At 38.8% G+C, this 18,765-nt stretch overlaps 1 protein-coding gene across 1 annotated transcript in view; it reads left to right on the top strand.

The window, feature by feature from the left end:
* LOC134660394 (lysosomal alpha-mannosidase-like) overlaps positions 1 to 18,765 on the top strand; it is a 51,970-nt gene that overhangs the window by 17,929 nt on the left and 15,276 nt on the right. The window contains exons 14-15 of the mRNA XM_063516129.1: positions 952 to 1,069; positions 1,820 to 1,977. Of these exons, the coding sequence (XP_063372199.1) occupies positions 952 to 1,069; positions 1,820 to 1,977 (276 nt within the window). The remainder of the gene's footprint in view (positions 1 to 951; positions 1,070 to 1,819; positions 1,978 to 18,765) is intronic.

Here is an 18,765-nt window from a genome sequence, read left to right as displayed (position 1 = left end):
TAATAATAAAGGTTTTACATGTGTTTAAATGATTATTCATTAACCAGTCAAACTAGCATATAAGTACAGGGTAAATCGGAAAAGCAATAAATATCGCGAGCGCAGCGAGCGCGAAATTTTTTCTGAAAAAATTGTGAAAGCGTGTTAAAAAGGCCTAAAAATCCGAAGTTACCCAGTGAGGTTTCATGCGAGGTCAAAGCCGTGCTTCAGGATAAGCTCAGCTAGATCACAGACGACAACCAATGTCCATTGTATTAATAATAATCGAGACCGCAGGCCGAGCTTGGCGCAGCGAGGCCAAAGGCTAAGCTGAAGAAGAGATTTGGTAGGCGAACCAAAAATTGAGGTAAAAAGTGAGGCTGAAGGTCGAGCTCAGTATTCTCAGTAATCTCCACATACTTAACTAGCCCAAAGCGTACTTAACCAGCGAGATGAGCTTTCATGCGAGGCAAAAGGCTAAGGCTTCTGAAATCAATGAATCAAAGCAGCGCTCTGATACGAACCAATCGTCAAATGTTACTCAACAATAATATATGTGTCATACAAGAGTTACTCGGAGGGCCGAAGTTTCATTAGGGAGGTTTTAGGCCCTCGGGAGCCTGAGATTCGAGCTCGATTATATACAGACTTTACAAGCTTTAAAAGCTATAAAATAACATAATTTACATAATCATTTGATGATTGTGTGTGTGAGAAACTGATATTAGACATTAGGTATAAGTAGTTAACATAAAAATTTATGAATTTTGGCCATATGCCAAACATGGCAAACACATTTTTTTTTGGCGCGCGCGGGGCCCATAGGCAGTTGCCTACTCTGCCTTAGGGTTAATCCGGCCCTGTATACATATAACTTACTCAAAAATATGTCCCATATAGGGGAATGGTACATTTCTTCAGTATTTAGCTTGTATCTGACCTAATTGCCAACAACAACCCGATTTACCCCAGTTTGTCGAGGGTCAAGAGAGCCTCCTCCTCCTAGTATACAACCCTCAGAGCGTGAAGACGTACCACTACGTCCGGCTACCGGCCATAGCCCTGCACTACATCGTCAGGAACGCTTATGGTAAGTTCCTGACAGCTTGCTGTCTCTCTCTCGACTCACTCTGTCTCTCTCGCTAGTACACAACCCTCAGAGCGTGCTATAACAGCCACCTACCGGCCATAGCCCTGCACTACGTCGTCAGGAACGCTTATGGTAAGTTCCTGACAGCTTGCTGCCTCTCTCGGGACTCACTCCGTCTCTCTCGCTAGTATACAGCCCTCAGAGCGTGCTATAACAGCCACCTACCAGCCATAGCCCTGCACTACGTCGTCAGGAACGCTTATGGTAAGTTCCTGACAGCTTGCTGTCTCTCTCAACAATCACTCCGTCTCTCTTGCTAGTATACAACCCTCAGAGCGTGCTATAACAGCCACCTACCAGCCATAGCCCTACACTACGTCGTCAGGAACGCTTATGGTAAGTTCCTGACAGCTTGCTGTCTCTTTCGACACTCTATCTCTCTCGCTTGTGTACAACCCTCAGAGCGTGCCATACCAGCCATAGTCCCCAGTTTGTCGAGGGTCCCCACTATGTCGTCAGGAACGCTTATGGTTAGTAAGGAATTCCTTCTATTTGACAATTTAAACTTAATTTTACCAACCCCAGGCTTCCATCTTCAGATTCTGACTGAATAGGATCAACTGTGAGATATGTGTTGTACTTACAATCAATCAAACATTTTTTCAAACTGGTTCTGATAAAAGACAAAATGTGCATCACGAAATCTCACTCAGCATAATGTCCGTATTAAGCACTATTTCTTGTTTGTAGATGAGGAGCTGGAGTATCAGCTCACCCCACTGGCCCCAGCGGTCACCAACCTGCCGGGGCGGACCGCCACCACCAACCACGAGCTGCTCTTCGAGGCGGAGAACATCCCACCCCTGGGCTACGCGTCCTTTTACGTCACGGCCATCAAGGATCCTCTGGTATTTTCCCTAAACCTCAGTCTATAGGTAGATGAGGAGTTGGAGCACCAAGGAGCTGGTCTTCGGAGTAGAGAACGCATCCTGGGCTACTCATCCTTCTACGTCACCGCTATCAAGGATCTTCTGATATTTACCCTAAACCTTAGTCTATAGGTAGATGAGGAGTTAGAGGACCAACGAGCTGGTCTCCAAAGTGGAGAGCGAATCCTGGGCTACTCATCCTTTACGTCACGGCTATCAAGGATCCTCTGGTATTTACCCTAAACCTCAGTCTATAGGTAGATGAGGAGTTTGGAGTACCATCGAGCTGGTCTTCGGAGTGGAGAACGCATCCTGGGCTACGCGTCCTACGTCACGGCTAAGGATCCTCTGGTATTTACCCTAAACCTCAGTCTATAGGTAGATGAGGAGTTGGAGCACCGGCGAGCTGATCTTCAAAGTGGAGAGCGAACCCTAGGCTACGCGTCCTTCTACGTCACGGCTATCAAGGATCCTCTGGTAATATTTACCCTAAACCTCAGTCTATATGTAGATGAGGAGTTGAAGCACTAACCTCAAACTGGTATCCAGCCTGAAGGATTAGAAATAGTAGGTACCTACTTAGTGTAGGGTGACTGCTACCTATAGTTATTAGCCACTACACAGTAATTGGCCACTCCTAACAAATCAGAAAGAAAGAAGCCTATAGAGGTATTTTTGTTAAGAGTGGCCAATTACAAGTAGATAGTAGATAGTGTCCAATATAATATATAAATAGATAAATAAATATAATAATGCTATTTGCAAATCCATTATCAATTATGTTTATCACGTGAATAAATAAAGGAAATAATAATATATTGAAGTAATTAGGTACCTATTGTGTCAGACAGGTGTTATTAAATCGTATTTCATTTCATTTCATTTATTTTTATTCATAACAATAAAATTATTGTGTTGAACATAAACTTAAAATTAAAAATTAACACTACATTAAATTAAATTACATGCAATTAAAGCTCAATGAAGTGATCCCAAGCTGATGGTATTAATGAAAGTATAAGTACCTTTATTCAAATTGTAATTGTTATAATTAAAATTATATCATGTCAAGGAATGAAATGTAAATAAAAATAAATAAGTATATTAAAAAATTAAAATTTACTAACTAAGATATAAGCAAAAATTTAATAATATCATTACTTTGGTATCGTCATAGAAAAATACAGTCACATTAAAACATAAAACTCATTAAAAAAATATAATAATAATATAATATATATCTAACAAACTACTATTGACAGCTATCGGCTATAAAGTCAGTTATACAATAGTACGACTTTTTTAATAAATAATTCTTGAGTCTTGCATTGAAAATTTTACTGTTTGTAATTGTTTTAAATTCAGTTGGTAATTTATTGTAGAGAAAAACGGCCTGGTAACTTGTGGCGTGCTTCATAACGTTAAGCCTCGGGACTACAGAATTTTTAATGTCTTTTCGCCTAGTAGACATCCTGCTTTCTCTCTCGGTCGTGCTCTCATACTTGTGTAGGTGTTTTACTAAGTCCGTTAAAAGTACAAGTATGTAAAGACACGGTGCGGTAAGGATTCCGAGTTTGATGAAATGGTCTCTGCAAGAAGCCATTTGTGGTATGCGTACAATCGTTCTGATTGCCCTTTTTTGTAATATAAAGGCAGCATTTACATTATAGTTATAGCTGTTGCCCCATAATTTGATGCTATAACGAAGCTTGGCTTCTATAAGAGCGTGATATACCATTTTTAGTTGTGCGGTATTTATAGAATCTCGCAGGCAGCGTAAGGCATAACAAGAGGAACTAATAGTATTGCTCAGTGCCTGCATTTCGTGCTTCCAGTTAAGTTGTGCGTCAATATAGACCCCCAACAATTTAACAACATCAGCTTGCATAATTTTGTTGCCGTTTAAACTTATATCCAAACTATCCGATTTTTTTGCTGTCGCTGAAAATAGTATGACACTGGTTTTGTTGCTGTTTAGTCTTAGATTATTTATTGCGAACCACTCATTAAAAGCTAATACTGCAGCATTCCCCCTTTCATTTAACTGCGTCATATTTTCAGCAGTTATAATAGCATTAGTGTCATCTGCGAAAACAGCTAACTTGGTATGAGGTTGTGAATTTATTATATATGGTATCAGGTCGTTCAGAAACAGTACAAAAAATAATGGGCCGAGTATTGAGCCTTGTGGAACTCCGCGTCTTATAGTAGCAGTCTTTGATTTGACCACTTTCTCAGTGTCTCCATCTATTGTTTTTAATTCAATGTACTGCTTCCTATTATTTAAATACGAATCTAATATCTCAAGGACTTTTCCTCTAATACCATAATGCTCAAGTTTTTTTAGCATTATTTCATGGTCTACAGTATCGAAGGCGGAACTGAGGTCGAGAAAGATGCCAGCCACTTTCATCTTGTCATTCAGACCTGTTACCACGTCCTGAACCAAGGTGCCTATGGCCTCTCCAGTACCTACTCCTTTCTGGTATCCAAACTGTCTATCGCTTAGGACATTATGAACAATCAGATGTCTTTGCAACCTTACCTTTAATAACTTTTCAAATATTTTAGACAGCGTAGGTAATAAGGATATCGGTCTATAGTTTTTGGGGTCGCTACTGATGCCTTTCTTGTATATCGGCAGTACTTTCGCAACTTTTAATTGATCAGGGAAGATACCTAATTGGAAGCAGTTATTATAAAAGAGCGCCAGTGGTGCCGACAACAAATCAATGTTAACTTTAAGTACGCTTATGGGTATCTCGTCGTGTCCCGTTGAAAATTTATGTTCCATCTTTTTTACGATCCCGAATACCTCTTGTGGGGTTACACTCTCACAACTCATGGACTGCTTCACCCTTATTGAATTCTGCCTCAGGATATGCATAGCAGATGTAATATCAGCGGTTGAAATGCCTTTACTATGATCAAATACACTTGAGAATATTTCGGCTTGTTCTTGAGGATCTTCAACAACCTTGTCTGTTTTGAGGATTAATTTGGGATTTGACTTAGCCGTTGTCCTGTTGCTTTGTCTGTTTACGATTTTCCATAATTGTTTAGTTGAGTTGTTAGCCTTGCTTATTTCAAAAGTTATGGCTTTTTTCTTAGCGTATCTTACTACTCTATTATAGATAGTTAGATATCTTTTACGATATGCATCAATTGAATCATTGGTATTGTCTTTATCTACGCTATTTAAAAAGCGTTTCATTTTACTTGAGATTTTGATGCCTGTGGAGATCCATGGTATACTAGGTTTATTTCTAACCATTTTCGTTCTCTTTTTCATGAAGCATGAGTCAAATAGGCCACTAAAGTCACTCAGAAAGTTATTAACACTAATATTATTCCAATTTTGCTGTGATAATCCTTGTCTAAAGGCAAGGTTGTTATTCATGTTCAGTACGCGGCGTTCGGTATAAATCACCGGGTCGTCTCTCTTGCCACCAGAACAATCTAATACCATTTCACAGCACAAACCTGCGTGTCCGTCAGCCAAGCCATTATGATCGATCCAAGTGTTTTCTATCTTGTCTTGAGGAATATTGGTCAAAATATTGTCAATGCAAGACTCGGACTGACTTCTTTTAAAGGTAACATCTTTAATGAGAGGAATAAAATTGTAACATTTGAGCAAAGACTGAAATTCAATAGATTTTTTATCATTTTTATGAAGATCAATGTTAAAATCCCCACAAATAATACAACTCTTACCAATAGAGAAATCAAGTAACCGTTCTAATCTTTCAAGGAAATTGGCTAAATTGTTATCGCTAGGACTCCTATAACAGCTAATTATAAGAACATTAGTGTCACAGTCTTTAACACCACACACTTCAAAACTTCCTGTCTCATATAGTGACTTACAGAAGGGCAATTCTTCTGATTTTCTGCTCGAACGCACTAAGATGAGGCTGCCACCTCTTTTTTTGTTTGTTCTAACATTGTGAGCAGCCATATTATACAATGACATATTAAAAACAGGTACTGAATCCTTATTTAAAAAGTGTTCACTAATACAAATATAATGCAGTTCGTTGGCTACAGTACTAAGATAAATCTCTAGCTCATCTTTTTTATTGGATATTCCGCAGACGTTCTGATGGAACACGTTGAGGTTGCTGACTTTACCTCTTAGTTTCCCAGCGGTTGCACAACTAGTGCTTGAGCTATGCCTAAAAAATCAACCACGGTATCACTTACTGCCTCCTGTGATGTACCATTTATTTCAAAGTTATCTATTAACGAGTTCACAGTAGTACTACTGCATTCCATACAATGTTCGTACTCGAGGCAACATTTCAAGTCATCAAAAATCCGCGATAAGCCAACATCGTTTATCAGACCTGATCGTTTCCAAAACATTTTAAAAGTATATTCCAAATTACAGTTAGAGTCCATTAGGTATGCGTATTTGTGCTGGAGAATATCCGAATATAGAATTTTGTTAAATAATTCTATTCTACTGTTAAAGAGAATGCTATTGGACTTCAACTTGTAAGTCGGCGCACAAATAACAACGTTAGTGCTTACTATACAACTAAGTTTTTCCCTAATTAGGGTTACAATGTTTTCATAATTATTTGTTTGTAAAAAATCTTTGTGCCCTATTAAGATTATACACAAGTCATCCTCTGTATAATGTTGTAATTTTTTATCTATTCCTCCTAACAAATCCGAAACTCCTCCGTGGGTGAAAAGGTGATGGCATACTTGATACTCGCCAAAAATCTTCTCCACTGTTTTTTACACCGCATTGTCCGGGTAGCTACTCACTATACATAGTTTTCGTAGTGCCGGCTTATGCTAAATTCGGTACATACATTTAGTTAGAAATCTTGTACTCGAGAGGTGAGGGGGCGGGGGGGAGGTGCCCTTTAAGATCCTATCAGAAGAAGCAAATTCTAGCTGTTGGAAATAGGCCACAAACATAAGCGCCTGCCGCTGTACCAGTAGCAACACGACGCAGCGCATGGAAGTTAATCTTGACTTTTAGGAAACTCTCTTGCCATATATACGCGGTTAGCAACGTTTCATGTTAATCTTCATTTAAGTTTTATAATATATTCTTTTTGTATTTCCCTCAAAACTTGTCTTATTTCATTAGGTTATGGGCCGCCCCATGCCTACATAAAAAAACAATTGAAAGTCAAAGTGTTTTTAAAGTGAAATAGTTCAATTAAAATTTAAAGTCATTCTAACCTAAAACGGTCACCAAGTAGGATTCTTTTTCAGCATAATATCAAGTGTAATACATTATAATGACGTCTAATAATGGATTATTGAGCATTGAAAAATTAACTGGAAGAGAAAATTATGCCACTTGGAGTTTTGCCGTAAAAGCATATTTGCAGTTGGAAGATTTATGGCAATGTATTGAACCAGAAACCGGCACGTCAGTCGACGCTAAAAAGGATGTTAAAGCTAAGTCAAAACTTATTTTGCTTATCGACCCCATAATATATGTGCACGTTAGAGAGGCAGAAACATCCAAGCAGGTGTGGGACAACTTAACGTCAGCGTTTGAGGACTCAGGCTTGACTCGAAAAGTAGGCTTGCTAAAAGATTTAATAAATACTACGCTAGAAACAAGCGCAAGTATAGAAGATTACATAAATAAAATAATGTCATCCGCACATCGTTTAAGAAACATTAAATTTAAAGTAGACGATGAATGGCTGGGAACGTTAATGCTAGCGGGATTGCCAGACGTATATAAACCCATGATTATGGCTATTGAGAGTTCCGGAGTAAAAATCAGTGCCGATTCCATTAAAACAAAATTGTTACAGGAGGTAAAAACTGTGGATACAACTGCATTTTACTCAAACTCCAGAAGGCAAGAGAATAAAAAGACTGACAACAAAGGGCAAGGGCAAAGTAAATCAAAAGGACCCAGATGTTTTTTTTGTAACAAACACGGGCATTTAAGCAAAAACTGTTGGCATAAGAAAAATAAATTAGATAGTAAAGATAATGCTTTTATTGCAACTTTTTCAGCCACCAGTGCCACCACACACAATGACTCGCTGAACTGGTATGTGGATTCGGGTGCGTCGAGGCACATGACGTTACACAGAGAATGGCTCCAGGACGAAAGGGCATCATCTGTAACAAACATCAGAATCGCTGATAATAACATACTCAAAGTACAGAGTTGCGGTGATGTAACAATCAAAGTACCTGACATGCATGGAAGCATAAGTGAAATACAGGTAAGAAATGTCCTTTATGTACCTGATATTGGCACTAATCTAATATCTGTCAGTAAGACGATAAAAAGTGGCTGTAAAATAGAATTTGATGAAACTGGCTGCCAAATAATCAATAAACAAACTGGTTTGAGAGTAGCAGATGCCATTGAAGTTAATGATATGTATAAGCTTAATACAATTAAAGAAAAAGTTCATGCTATGCCCGCCGCAGTTGCTGATGATGACAATTTTGTTTGGCATCAAAGAATGGGTCACTTAAACTTCAAAGACATGGAAAAAGTTCCAAATTGTACTACCGGTGTAAAATTGTCTCCGTGTAAAGAAAATATAACATGCATAAGTTGTATTGAAGGAAAGCAGACTAGACAGCCATTTCCAGGTGAAGGCTCCCGAGCAACCGAGTTGCTAGAAGTCATCCACTCCGATGTATGTGGACCGATGCAAACTGCATCACTTGGAGGTGCCCGGTATTTTGTCACTTTCATAGACGATTTTTCACGTAAAGTATGTGTTTTTACCATGAAGAGTAAAGCTGAAGTTTTTGATAAGTTTGTTGAATATAAAGCAAGAGTTGAAAATGAACTCAATAAAAAAATTAAAACCCTAAGGACAGATAATGGCAAAGAATACGTAAATAAAAATTTTGACAATTATCTCAAGAAATTTGGCATATTGCACCAAACTACAAATCCATATACACCGGAACAAAATGGATTAAGCGAGAGAATGAATAGAACTCTTATTGAAAGATCTAAATGTATGGTACTAAATGCTCAATTACAGAACAACTTCTGGGGCGAAGCAGTGGTAACGGCAGCGCACATTATAAATCGTTCGCCGACGAGAGCCCTTTCTTACATCACTCCAGAAGAGGTTTGGACAGGCAAGAAACCAGATTTAAGCTACATGAAGATCTTTGGGTGCAAAGCGATGGTACACATACCTAAAGAACGCCGCCAAAAGCTGGATCCAAAATCCCGTGAGTTGATTTTTGTCGGTTATAGTGACTCCGTAAAGGGCTACCGTTTCATAGATCCTAAAAATAAGCAAACTATAACAAGTAGAGATGTCGTATTTCTCGAGGCCACTGTAAAAAGAAATATAGTTAATAATAAATCTGCTCCTGAAAAAGAAAAAGTAATTAGTAATGAAAGGAAGAATAGTAGACATGAAGGAAATGTACATGATGATACATCTGCACCTGAAAAAGAAAAAAGGATTAGTAATCAAAGAAATAATGCTACACAGGAAATAAATAAAAAAATAAAGTCTCACAAAAAGGAAGAATTAAACTTACCAAAGTCTAAAACAGTGTACTTACCTTTACCTGAAGAGAGTGAAGAGGATGATGATGATAGTGATGATAATAACAGCGTTGGAACCGATGAACTGAATAGTACATTTGTAAACGTTGAATCGTCATCGTCACCAGTATCAGTTTATTCAGATCCTAATGATGAGTCCTATATTCCTGAAGAGAGTATTGAAATTCCACAAATAGATAGGGATCTTCGGCCACGTCGTCGAGAAGAAATATATGAAGCTAATCCTCCGAATGTTGATGCATTGTTTATGTGCATGAACGGTGAATCTGCAATGAGCATTTTAGATAAGGATCCACAAAGTCTTTCTGAAGCTCTACAGAGTAATAAGGCAGAACAATGGATACATGCTATGAAAGAAGAGCATAAATCACTGCTTGATAATAATACTTGGACATTAGTTGATTTGCCTAAAAATAAAAAAGTAATTCCCTGCAAGTGGGTTTATAAAACTAAAACAGATGAGAAGGGCAATGTATCAAGACTGAAGGCACGACTTGTCGTAAAAGGCTATCAACAGAAAAAGGGCATAGATTATCACGAAATTTATGCACCAGTGGTACGCTACACTTCTATAAGATATGTAATTGGCTTGGCTGTAAAGTATAATTTAAAAATTCATCAAATGGATGCAGTGACCGCATTTTTGCAAGGTGATATTGATGAAAATATTTACATGTCTCAGCCACCCTACTTTGAAGAAGGCGACAAAGTATGCTTACTTAAAAAATCCATTTATGGTCTGAAACAGGCCAGCAGACAATGGAACAAAAAGCTTAATGCAGCTTTATTAGAAATAGGAATGTCACGATCCAGAGTAGATCCCTGCATATATTATCGTATAGTCAATGAAAAAGATATATTATTTCTGACAGTTTATGTGGATGATTTACTATGTTTTTTCAATAACGAAGAATCTGTCAATATGATAAAAAATAAACTGAGTACAAAGTTTCATATGAAGGATTTGGGTGAAGCTAAATGTTGTATTGGTTTTAGAATTACTCATGAAAAATCATTGAATGAAATTTCTCTGGATCAGACTATGTATATAGAAAAGGTACTTACTCGTTTCAATATGAGTGACTGCAAACCAGTGCACACGCCGTGTGAAGCTAATCTGCAACTGAAAAAGGCTGAAAATGATGATGATGTCTTAAAAGATATCCCATACCAAGAGTTGATAGGGTGTCTCTTATACTTATCTCAAGGCACCAGACCTGATATAGCCTATATTGTAAATCAATTAAGCCGATTCAACAATAAACCTACAGCACAGCACTGGATGGCAGCAAAAAGAGTTTTAAGATATCTACGAGGTACACAAGATTTAAAACTCACCTTCAAGAAAAATAATGCCAATATAGTAGGCTACTGTGACGCAGACTGGGCGTCCGATACCGAAGATAGGAGATCCTGTTCTGGATATGTCTTCACATTTCAGGGTGCCGCCATTAGTTGGTGTTCTAAAAGGCAGCCTACAATAGCTCTCTCGAGCACTGAGGCGGAGTATATGTCACTAGCTACTGCAACGCAAGAAGCCATCTGGCTCAAACAATTGGAAGAAGATTTTTGGCCCACCATGTCAGGTATACCAATTGTCATGTTTTGCGATAATCAAAGTGCTATTAGCATTTCAGGTGATGACATCTACCACGCCAGAAGCAAGCACATCGACATACGCTACCATTTTGTGAGGGAGCGTATAACCAACAAACAAATCTCCGTTCGCTACAAAAGCACTCAAGATATGTTGGCCGATGTTCTCACAAAGGGGCTGCACCGGCCGAAGCATCAGACATTCTCAATGGCAATGGGTTTGTGCCCAGAGGAGGGTGTTGGAAATAGGCCACAAACATAAGCGCCTGCCGCTGTACCAGTAGCAACACGACGCAGCGCATGGAAGTTAATCTTGACTTTTAGGAAACTCTCTTGCCATACATACGCGGTTAGCAACGTTTCATGTTAATCTTCATTTAAGTTTTTATAATATATTCTTTTTGTATTTCCCTCAAAACTTGTCTTATTTCATTACTAGCTATAAGATACATCAGTTTTAGTACCAAAAAGACTATTAGCATCTAGCATCGAGTAGCGGAACTATCAGTACTGCTACTTGACAATAGATGTAGCACCGACCGGAAAGTCTTATCTCAACAGCATAAGACTTTCCGGTCGGTGCTACATCTATTGTCAAGTAGCAGTACTGATAGTTCCGCTACTCGATGCTAGATGTAGACACTGAAATTAATAGTCTGAACTGATGTATGGAGTGAGCACTCTTGTCTTACCAGTGTCTTACTATATTTATCTATGCTATAAGTTTTCTTTTTATATGTAATCCAGTGACATTTACATATGCCATACGATAAATAAATAGGTAAATGTGCGGTGAAGACCGTCTACAAGTTCGTTTGTGGCCTTCAACTCTTATGCTTTGATCACACCGACCGAGTAAACGGGCGAGACAGTGAAACGAAGTATCAAATTGTTACTCGGCCGAGTAACAATTTCATACTTCGGTACGTTTACTCGGTACGTGTGATCAAAGCATAAGGCCTGAGTGGACGCTCGAGTTAGGCGTGCAGCGGGGCGGGGCGTGCGGCGTGCATGTTAAATAAATGCAAGCTTATAGGAGTGGCCTTAGTGCACGCTGCTCACATCACGCGTGAGCCCGACGCCACGCTGCACGCCCCGCCGAATGCTCCGCTTCGAGCGTCCACTCAGGCTTTACAGGCTTACACTTACAGAAGGTCGGTAGAGCAGAAGGAGTGAAAACTCGTCCTTTCCGACTGATTTTATAGGTACCTATCTATTATTAAAACAGAATAATATAGAAAAATAAACAAACGTGAAAATTAGGTTATGAATTTATTGAATAACAAAAGTTGACTTCAACAAACAACAATTACTAAGTCAGTGGTAACAAAACAGAACAAAATAATTCAAAGTTAACAAAAATAAAGACTAGCGAAGCAAAGTAGGTAGGTAGTCACATTTTACGGTAAAGGGAATGCGTACCTAGTTTTCCTAAATATGCGTTAAATATTGGGTCGTCCCATTCGTTTTTCGTCAAGTTCTTAATAATTGTCCTATTCTGCTTTCGTCACTCATTCTACATTGAAAGCCACTGACGATTGTGACGAATGTAGAATGGGTGACGAAAGTAGAATAGGACTAATTTAAGAACTTGACGAAAAACGAATGGGACGACCCAAGACGATACCAAATATTGTCATTAAGCTACGTTCGTAATCATATGAAAAACATCGTGATGTGCATTTAAAGCGAGGATAGCAATGTGCAACTTGCAAAATATTCTCAAAAATTTAAAGAAATAAATTAAAAATTATTTAAAACTTCAAATTATCCTAACATTCCATGCGCTTCTTTTATAAGATCGGCTGCTTTTTCCGCTATCATGATCGCGACCGCGCCCGGTTTGGCCGTAGGGCCAGAAGGATATATGCTGTCATCCACCACACGGAGTCTCGACACGCCTTTCACCCTTAAATCACTCTGCCCATAGCGCAAGTACCACATGGATGGAACGCGGTCGTAGCTAAGTTCCTCACGTAGCACTGCCAGTATTCTTCGCTTTCAAACTCCAATGCATCGCACTCTGGAAGAGGCGGCCTGATAAATGTACCTCCATGTTTGGTAACGTATGACGAATTCTCCAATTTCTTAAGTTTCTGCACGCCGCTCGCATAAGTCACTAAATCATCAGGGTCGTTAAAGTATCCTGTTTTTATAATTGGTGGGACTGTAGGGTCCGTGCTGGCTAGGGTCACAGAACCTGTGGATTTAGGCTTGGAAAAGAAAACGAGAACCAAGATCTTTTCACTCGAAGGCTTCTCTAGTAAATACTTCATAGTAAGCTGGATGTTCCAATTGAAGTTGACGAAAAGTAAGTAGAGAAAGATCGGTGAAGCAGCCCCGAGCATTATAGTAGCATGCTGCAAATTTGGTGCCTTTTGACCCACGGCGAATGAGCCCCCGATGATAGGAGCAGGGAATGAACTGAGCGCAGTCAGAGATCGGACCGTGTCCATGGCACTCCCGATATCCGGCTTTCCACTTATGCACATAGGAACAATCATAGGGTCCGACATTTTCTGTCCTACAGACAAGTCTTCTACAACATCTATGCCCAGTTCTTCCAAGTCTTTTCGGGGACCGACGCCAGAAAGCAGCAGCAGTTTCGGCGACCCAAAACCTCCGGCAGATAAGACGACTTCGACGTCAGCGAAAAGATTAATTTTCTCCCCATTCTCGGTCAAAACCTCGACTCCTTTAGCTTCTTTGTTATCAATAAGTACTTTAGTCACCAAAGTGCTTTTAAGCAGGTAAAAATTGTGTTTATCCTTAATTGGCAACAAGTACGCTTCGGCAGTGCTGGAACGTCTTGATGGTTCCTTTTTAATTTTGTACCAATATGGTGCGTTGCCTCGGATGTCCGATGTAAGAGGATCTCTAAGTGTTTTTAAGCCGATTTCTTCAAATGCTCTGAGCAAAATGTCATTTTTCTCCAAGAAATTACTATTGACAGTGTGATTTTTGACGGAGAGTGGTCCTTTCTTACCATGGTAGAAGGCAGTGGGGCCGTCTGCAAGGTACGGGTCTGTCATGTTTTCGGCTTTCTTGAAGTATTTCAAGACAGAGTCCCAGGACCAATCTTCAGATCCGGAAGCTTCGACCCACTCCTCGTAGTCTTCTTTTGATCCTCTGTAACAGCAAAGAGAATTTAACACTATATTCTCTTTGGTAGCAGCTAGTTTGCACCTTCGCAAATTTTATAGATACCTATCATTTATGAGCAGATTGTGCATAGTGCAAGATTCATACATTCCGATCGTGTTCCGTTCCTGTATTATTAAGTAAAGATTAGTGATGATTATCATACATCGGGGTTTTCGGTGCGGGAATGATTTCGTGTATTTATAACTTTGTTTATTGTAAAATAATTACCAAACTATGAATTAAACGTAGGTAGTAAGGTCCAAATGTTAAATTAATATCGTTTTTACCTGTTATTTGGCTAGTGTAAAACATTCCCACACCAAAAACCCCGATGTATGATGATTATGTGTTATTAGAGAAGATTATATATACCTTTCATATATAAGGTGATCCAGTGATGAGCATCCGCCAAGCATTTTCCCTCTCGTATGCGCCACTCTCCCACCGTTGAGAGCTTGGGAAGAGTAGCCATCGTTCGTTGAATAATAGTCCCAGTCCCAGGGGGAGTGGGTGAACACTTGCCATATTCCTGGTATCTGTAGTGATATACCACAGTGAAGATCGTACTCAACCCAATAGTAAAATGACTGAACTGAGGGCCGCAGGTCTGACACTGAACGTTGGGGCCTCTGTACCCGTAAGGCCAAATGTTCAGAGCGGTCAAGCAAACACCGTGCTTTCACAGAAACAGATTGAACAGCTAAAATGTTACAAAATCTACGAAAGTCAAAGGAAACAGATACTTATGTACAGTCATCATACGAGATTGGTTTCCATTTAGGGTTTTTGCTAAATTGGAAATTTTATAGCGTAAGTATTGAACAAATAATTTATCTAGGACCCAAATGGCGTAACAATCGCGGAGCGTGATGGTACAAAAACCTTACCGCGCTGAAGATGGGGGGATCCCCGCCAGCTTCTATGAGGAGCACTTTCCAGTTGTGAACCTCGGTCAGTCGGCTCGCCAGGGCCGCACCTGAGGTGCCGGCTCCCACCACGATCACGTCGAAATGGTCGCCATCTGAAAAACCCAGTCGGTTACAACTACTAGAATAACTATAAAAGTCTTACTTAACCGCAAAGATGACCCCACGGGAATTGTGCCGCGTGCGACTCAATTAAACTGCACTGCAAGGCCTGGCCCGGTCTAGCGTGAGTCATTGTTTATGGATGACTGTTGATAGATCAGTACATTCGGCGGCAAAAATGATATACCTGATACAGCGCTCTGCTTCGGCCACTGGACCACGAAGTCGCTGACGACGACCAGTAGAAGCTGCACTAACGGTAGCAGTATTCCCAGCAGTGACTCGGGGGTCAAGATGGAAGTCAAGGAGCCTGGGAAGCCGTCGATCAGGTTTTCCACGCTACCTGAAAAAGGAATACAATTTTGTTGCTATACGAGTAAGCGTTGGTAGCCTAATGGTGAGACGTCCGCTACAGCTGCTATAGTATTCCACCGGGACATTACTGCCAACTGCATTCCTGCAATATTGATTTTTACACTTGCGCTGTAATAATGTTACAGTCGACTGCACTAGTTCAGGAAACGTCAAACAGGTAATTTTTCAGGCAGTAATTCAGGCGATTGGATCAGTATTGCAGTGCGACGTTACTGTCGACTGCATTACTGTCGCAAATGCCAAATATCTACTCAGCAACATTGATTTTGACAATATTTTGCCTATGCACGACCGGCTGTGGGGTGCGATGCGGTTGCCGGAAAGCAGGAATTTCGTGTTCCAGTGTCTGTGCTGTATGCTCTGGCTCATGCACTAACGGAGCCCCCATCGAAATCACCGTCAGCAATGATGATGATGATGAGTTTTTAGTTTTGGCGCATTTTTTGCACAAAAACTCAGCCTCACTGTGCAGAGGGGGAACGCGGCAAGTGTCCTGGGTACAATGCCCCAGGCAAGTTTAGGGCTAGATTTTTGAAGTAATCATGCATTTTGTTATTCAAAGTTGTTGTTGTTCAATAAATTTCTGTCAGTGTTTTAATACATATTAGAACAAATTAAATTGTTTTTAGTTTTAGAAGATAATTAGAAATTTCATTTATAAGAATTATACGTCCCAATCTTAAAAATAAAGTTACTATTATGTGTAGAATTATAATTAAATTTCTCTCTTTAATATCTTTTTAAATATTGATCCTAGCGAAGAAGTGTACTAAATCTTTCTTGTATATGTAGGCAATTTTATTTTAATTATTTATTTATATGAACAACTTTTGCTATGGGCCACCGTTTACGAGTTATTTACGAACAACTAAAAAAAACCTGCAAATTTATTATATTTAATTTTCCCCTTTAATATCTCATTAAATATTGATCCTAGCGAAAAAGTATAAAGAATATTTTTTGTAGAGAATTTTATTGTGATTATTTAAGTATAAGGTTTTTTTTTTTTGCAATGGGCAACCGTTTACGAGTTATTTATGAAAATTAAAAATTAAGGGACCTGAGAAGTGATTGTAATTAACATTCCCCCTTTAATATATTTTAAATATTATCCCAGAGAAAATTATTCAGTATGTTTTTTATAGAACATTTTATGCAGATTATTTTTGTTTTAGAAAATTTTTTGATATGGGCTACCGTTTACGAGTTATTTACGAAAAACTAAAAAGAAACTTTAAAATTGATTATAATTAACTTTTTCGCTTTAGTATCTTTTTGAATATTGAGCCGAGTGAAAAGTATTCGATATATTTTTTGTATATTATTTATGTTTTAGGACATTTTCTGCTATGAGCTAAGCTACCGTTTACGAGTTATTTACGAAAAATTAAAAACAAATGAACCTTAGAATTGATTATAAATAACTTTTCTTATTTAATAACTTTTTAAATATTGATCCTTGCGAAAAGTGTACTGTATCTTTTTTGTAGGAAATTTTGTGTAGATCATTTACGTTTCAGAACATTTTTTGCTATTGACCACTGTTTACAAGTTATATACGAAAAAGTGTTGATATCTTTTTGAATATAAATCCTAGCAAAAAAGTGTACGGAATCTTTCTTGTAGGCAATTTTATGTACATTATTTACGTATATGATTTTATTTTGCTATGAGCCACCGTTTAAGAGTTATTTACGAAAAACTGACCCAATAAAAAAAGCCTAGTTTCGCCGCTTTCGTTATTTTTGACCTATTCAACTAACGCTTCTTTTCTAAGAAAATAACACAATGGAAAGTTGAAAATATGTAGTAGAAAATGAGACCCTAAAAAAGTAAATTTATTAGTAAATTATTTTTGAAAACGCCGAATGACTTACCAATAAGATTGTCACCCAACACACTGAGAGAAGCGTTGGCGGCGCCTTCAACTGTGTCTAGTAATTTAGGCACAACGTCAGGACTTAGATGCCCTGCGTGGCCTGATACCAGCTTTGTGGCTGTTGGTAATAAATTTAGAAGCGACATTTTGCGATTGGTATCGATTCGCAAATTGGGTGCTCTATATATATATATACCAAATGTCACAGCGAACAATGCACGTGCGTATTTGGTACCGACAAATCTGAATTCATGTTTTGTGAGAAATGTCTAATAGTCGAATCGAAGCCGTTATGGATCGCTCCCATACATAACCCAATTTTTAGGGTTCCGTACCCAAAGGGTAAAAACGGGACCCTATTACTAAGACTCCGCTGTCCGTCCGTCCGTCCGTCCGTCCGTCCGTCCGTCCGTCCGTCCGTCTGTCACCAGGCTGTATCTCACGAACCGTGATAGCTAGATAGTTGAAATTTTCACAGATGATGTATTTCTGTTGCCGCTATAACAACAAATACTAAAAACAGAATAAAATAAAGATTTAAGTGGGGCTCCCATACAACAAACGTGATTTTTGACCGAAGTTAAGCAACGTCGGGCGGGGTCAGTACTTGGATGGGTGACCGTTTTTTTGCTTGTTTTGCTCTATTTTTTGTTGATGGTGCGGAAACCTCCGTGCGCGAGTCCGACTCGCACTTGGCCGGTTTTTTTTAAGCTATGAGCTTCATCACATATGTTGCTTGAGTAATTCTAAGCATTTCAAGTCCGGGAGGCAATAAGAAATGTGGGTCTAGTCGGAGAGAGCGGGGTCCAAAGATGGCCGCCACCCTTCATATTAAAAAAAAATCTATTCTCTTCCTGGTGGCTACTAGGGCAAGTTTGGTATCATTTTCGACCGTAATAAACCGAAGACGTAGAATTCATTACTGATATTAGTTTTATTCACTTTCATAGTAATTTTACAAAAAAAACGTAAAAAGGTGAAAATGTTGGTTGGAGATTTTTGCTTTGAGAGTTAATAACTTTTGTATAGTGACAAAAAATGTAATACAAAAAATACTATACTAAAGCGCAATTCTTGTAAATTCTATAAATATACACTTTTAATAATATCCTAATGCAATGAATTCTACGTCTTCGGTTTATACGAAAATGATACCAAACTTGCCCTAGTAGCCACCGGAAGAGAATAGTTTTTTTTAAATA

This window comes from Cydia amplana, chromosome 27 (genome assembly GCF_948474715.1).
Source record: "Cydia amplana chromosome 27, ilCydAmpl1.1, whole genome shotgun sequence".
Taxonomy (NCBI): Eukaryota; Metazoa; Arthropoda; class Insecta; order Lepidoptera; family Tortricidae; genus Cydia; species Cydia amplana.
The sequence above is the reverse complement of the archived record's forward strand: the minus strand, read 5'-3'. Positions and strand labels throughout refer to the sequence as shown.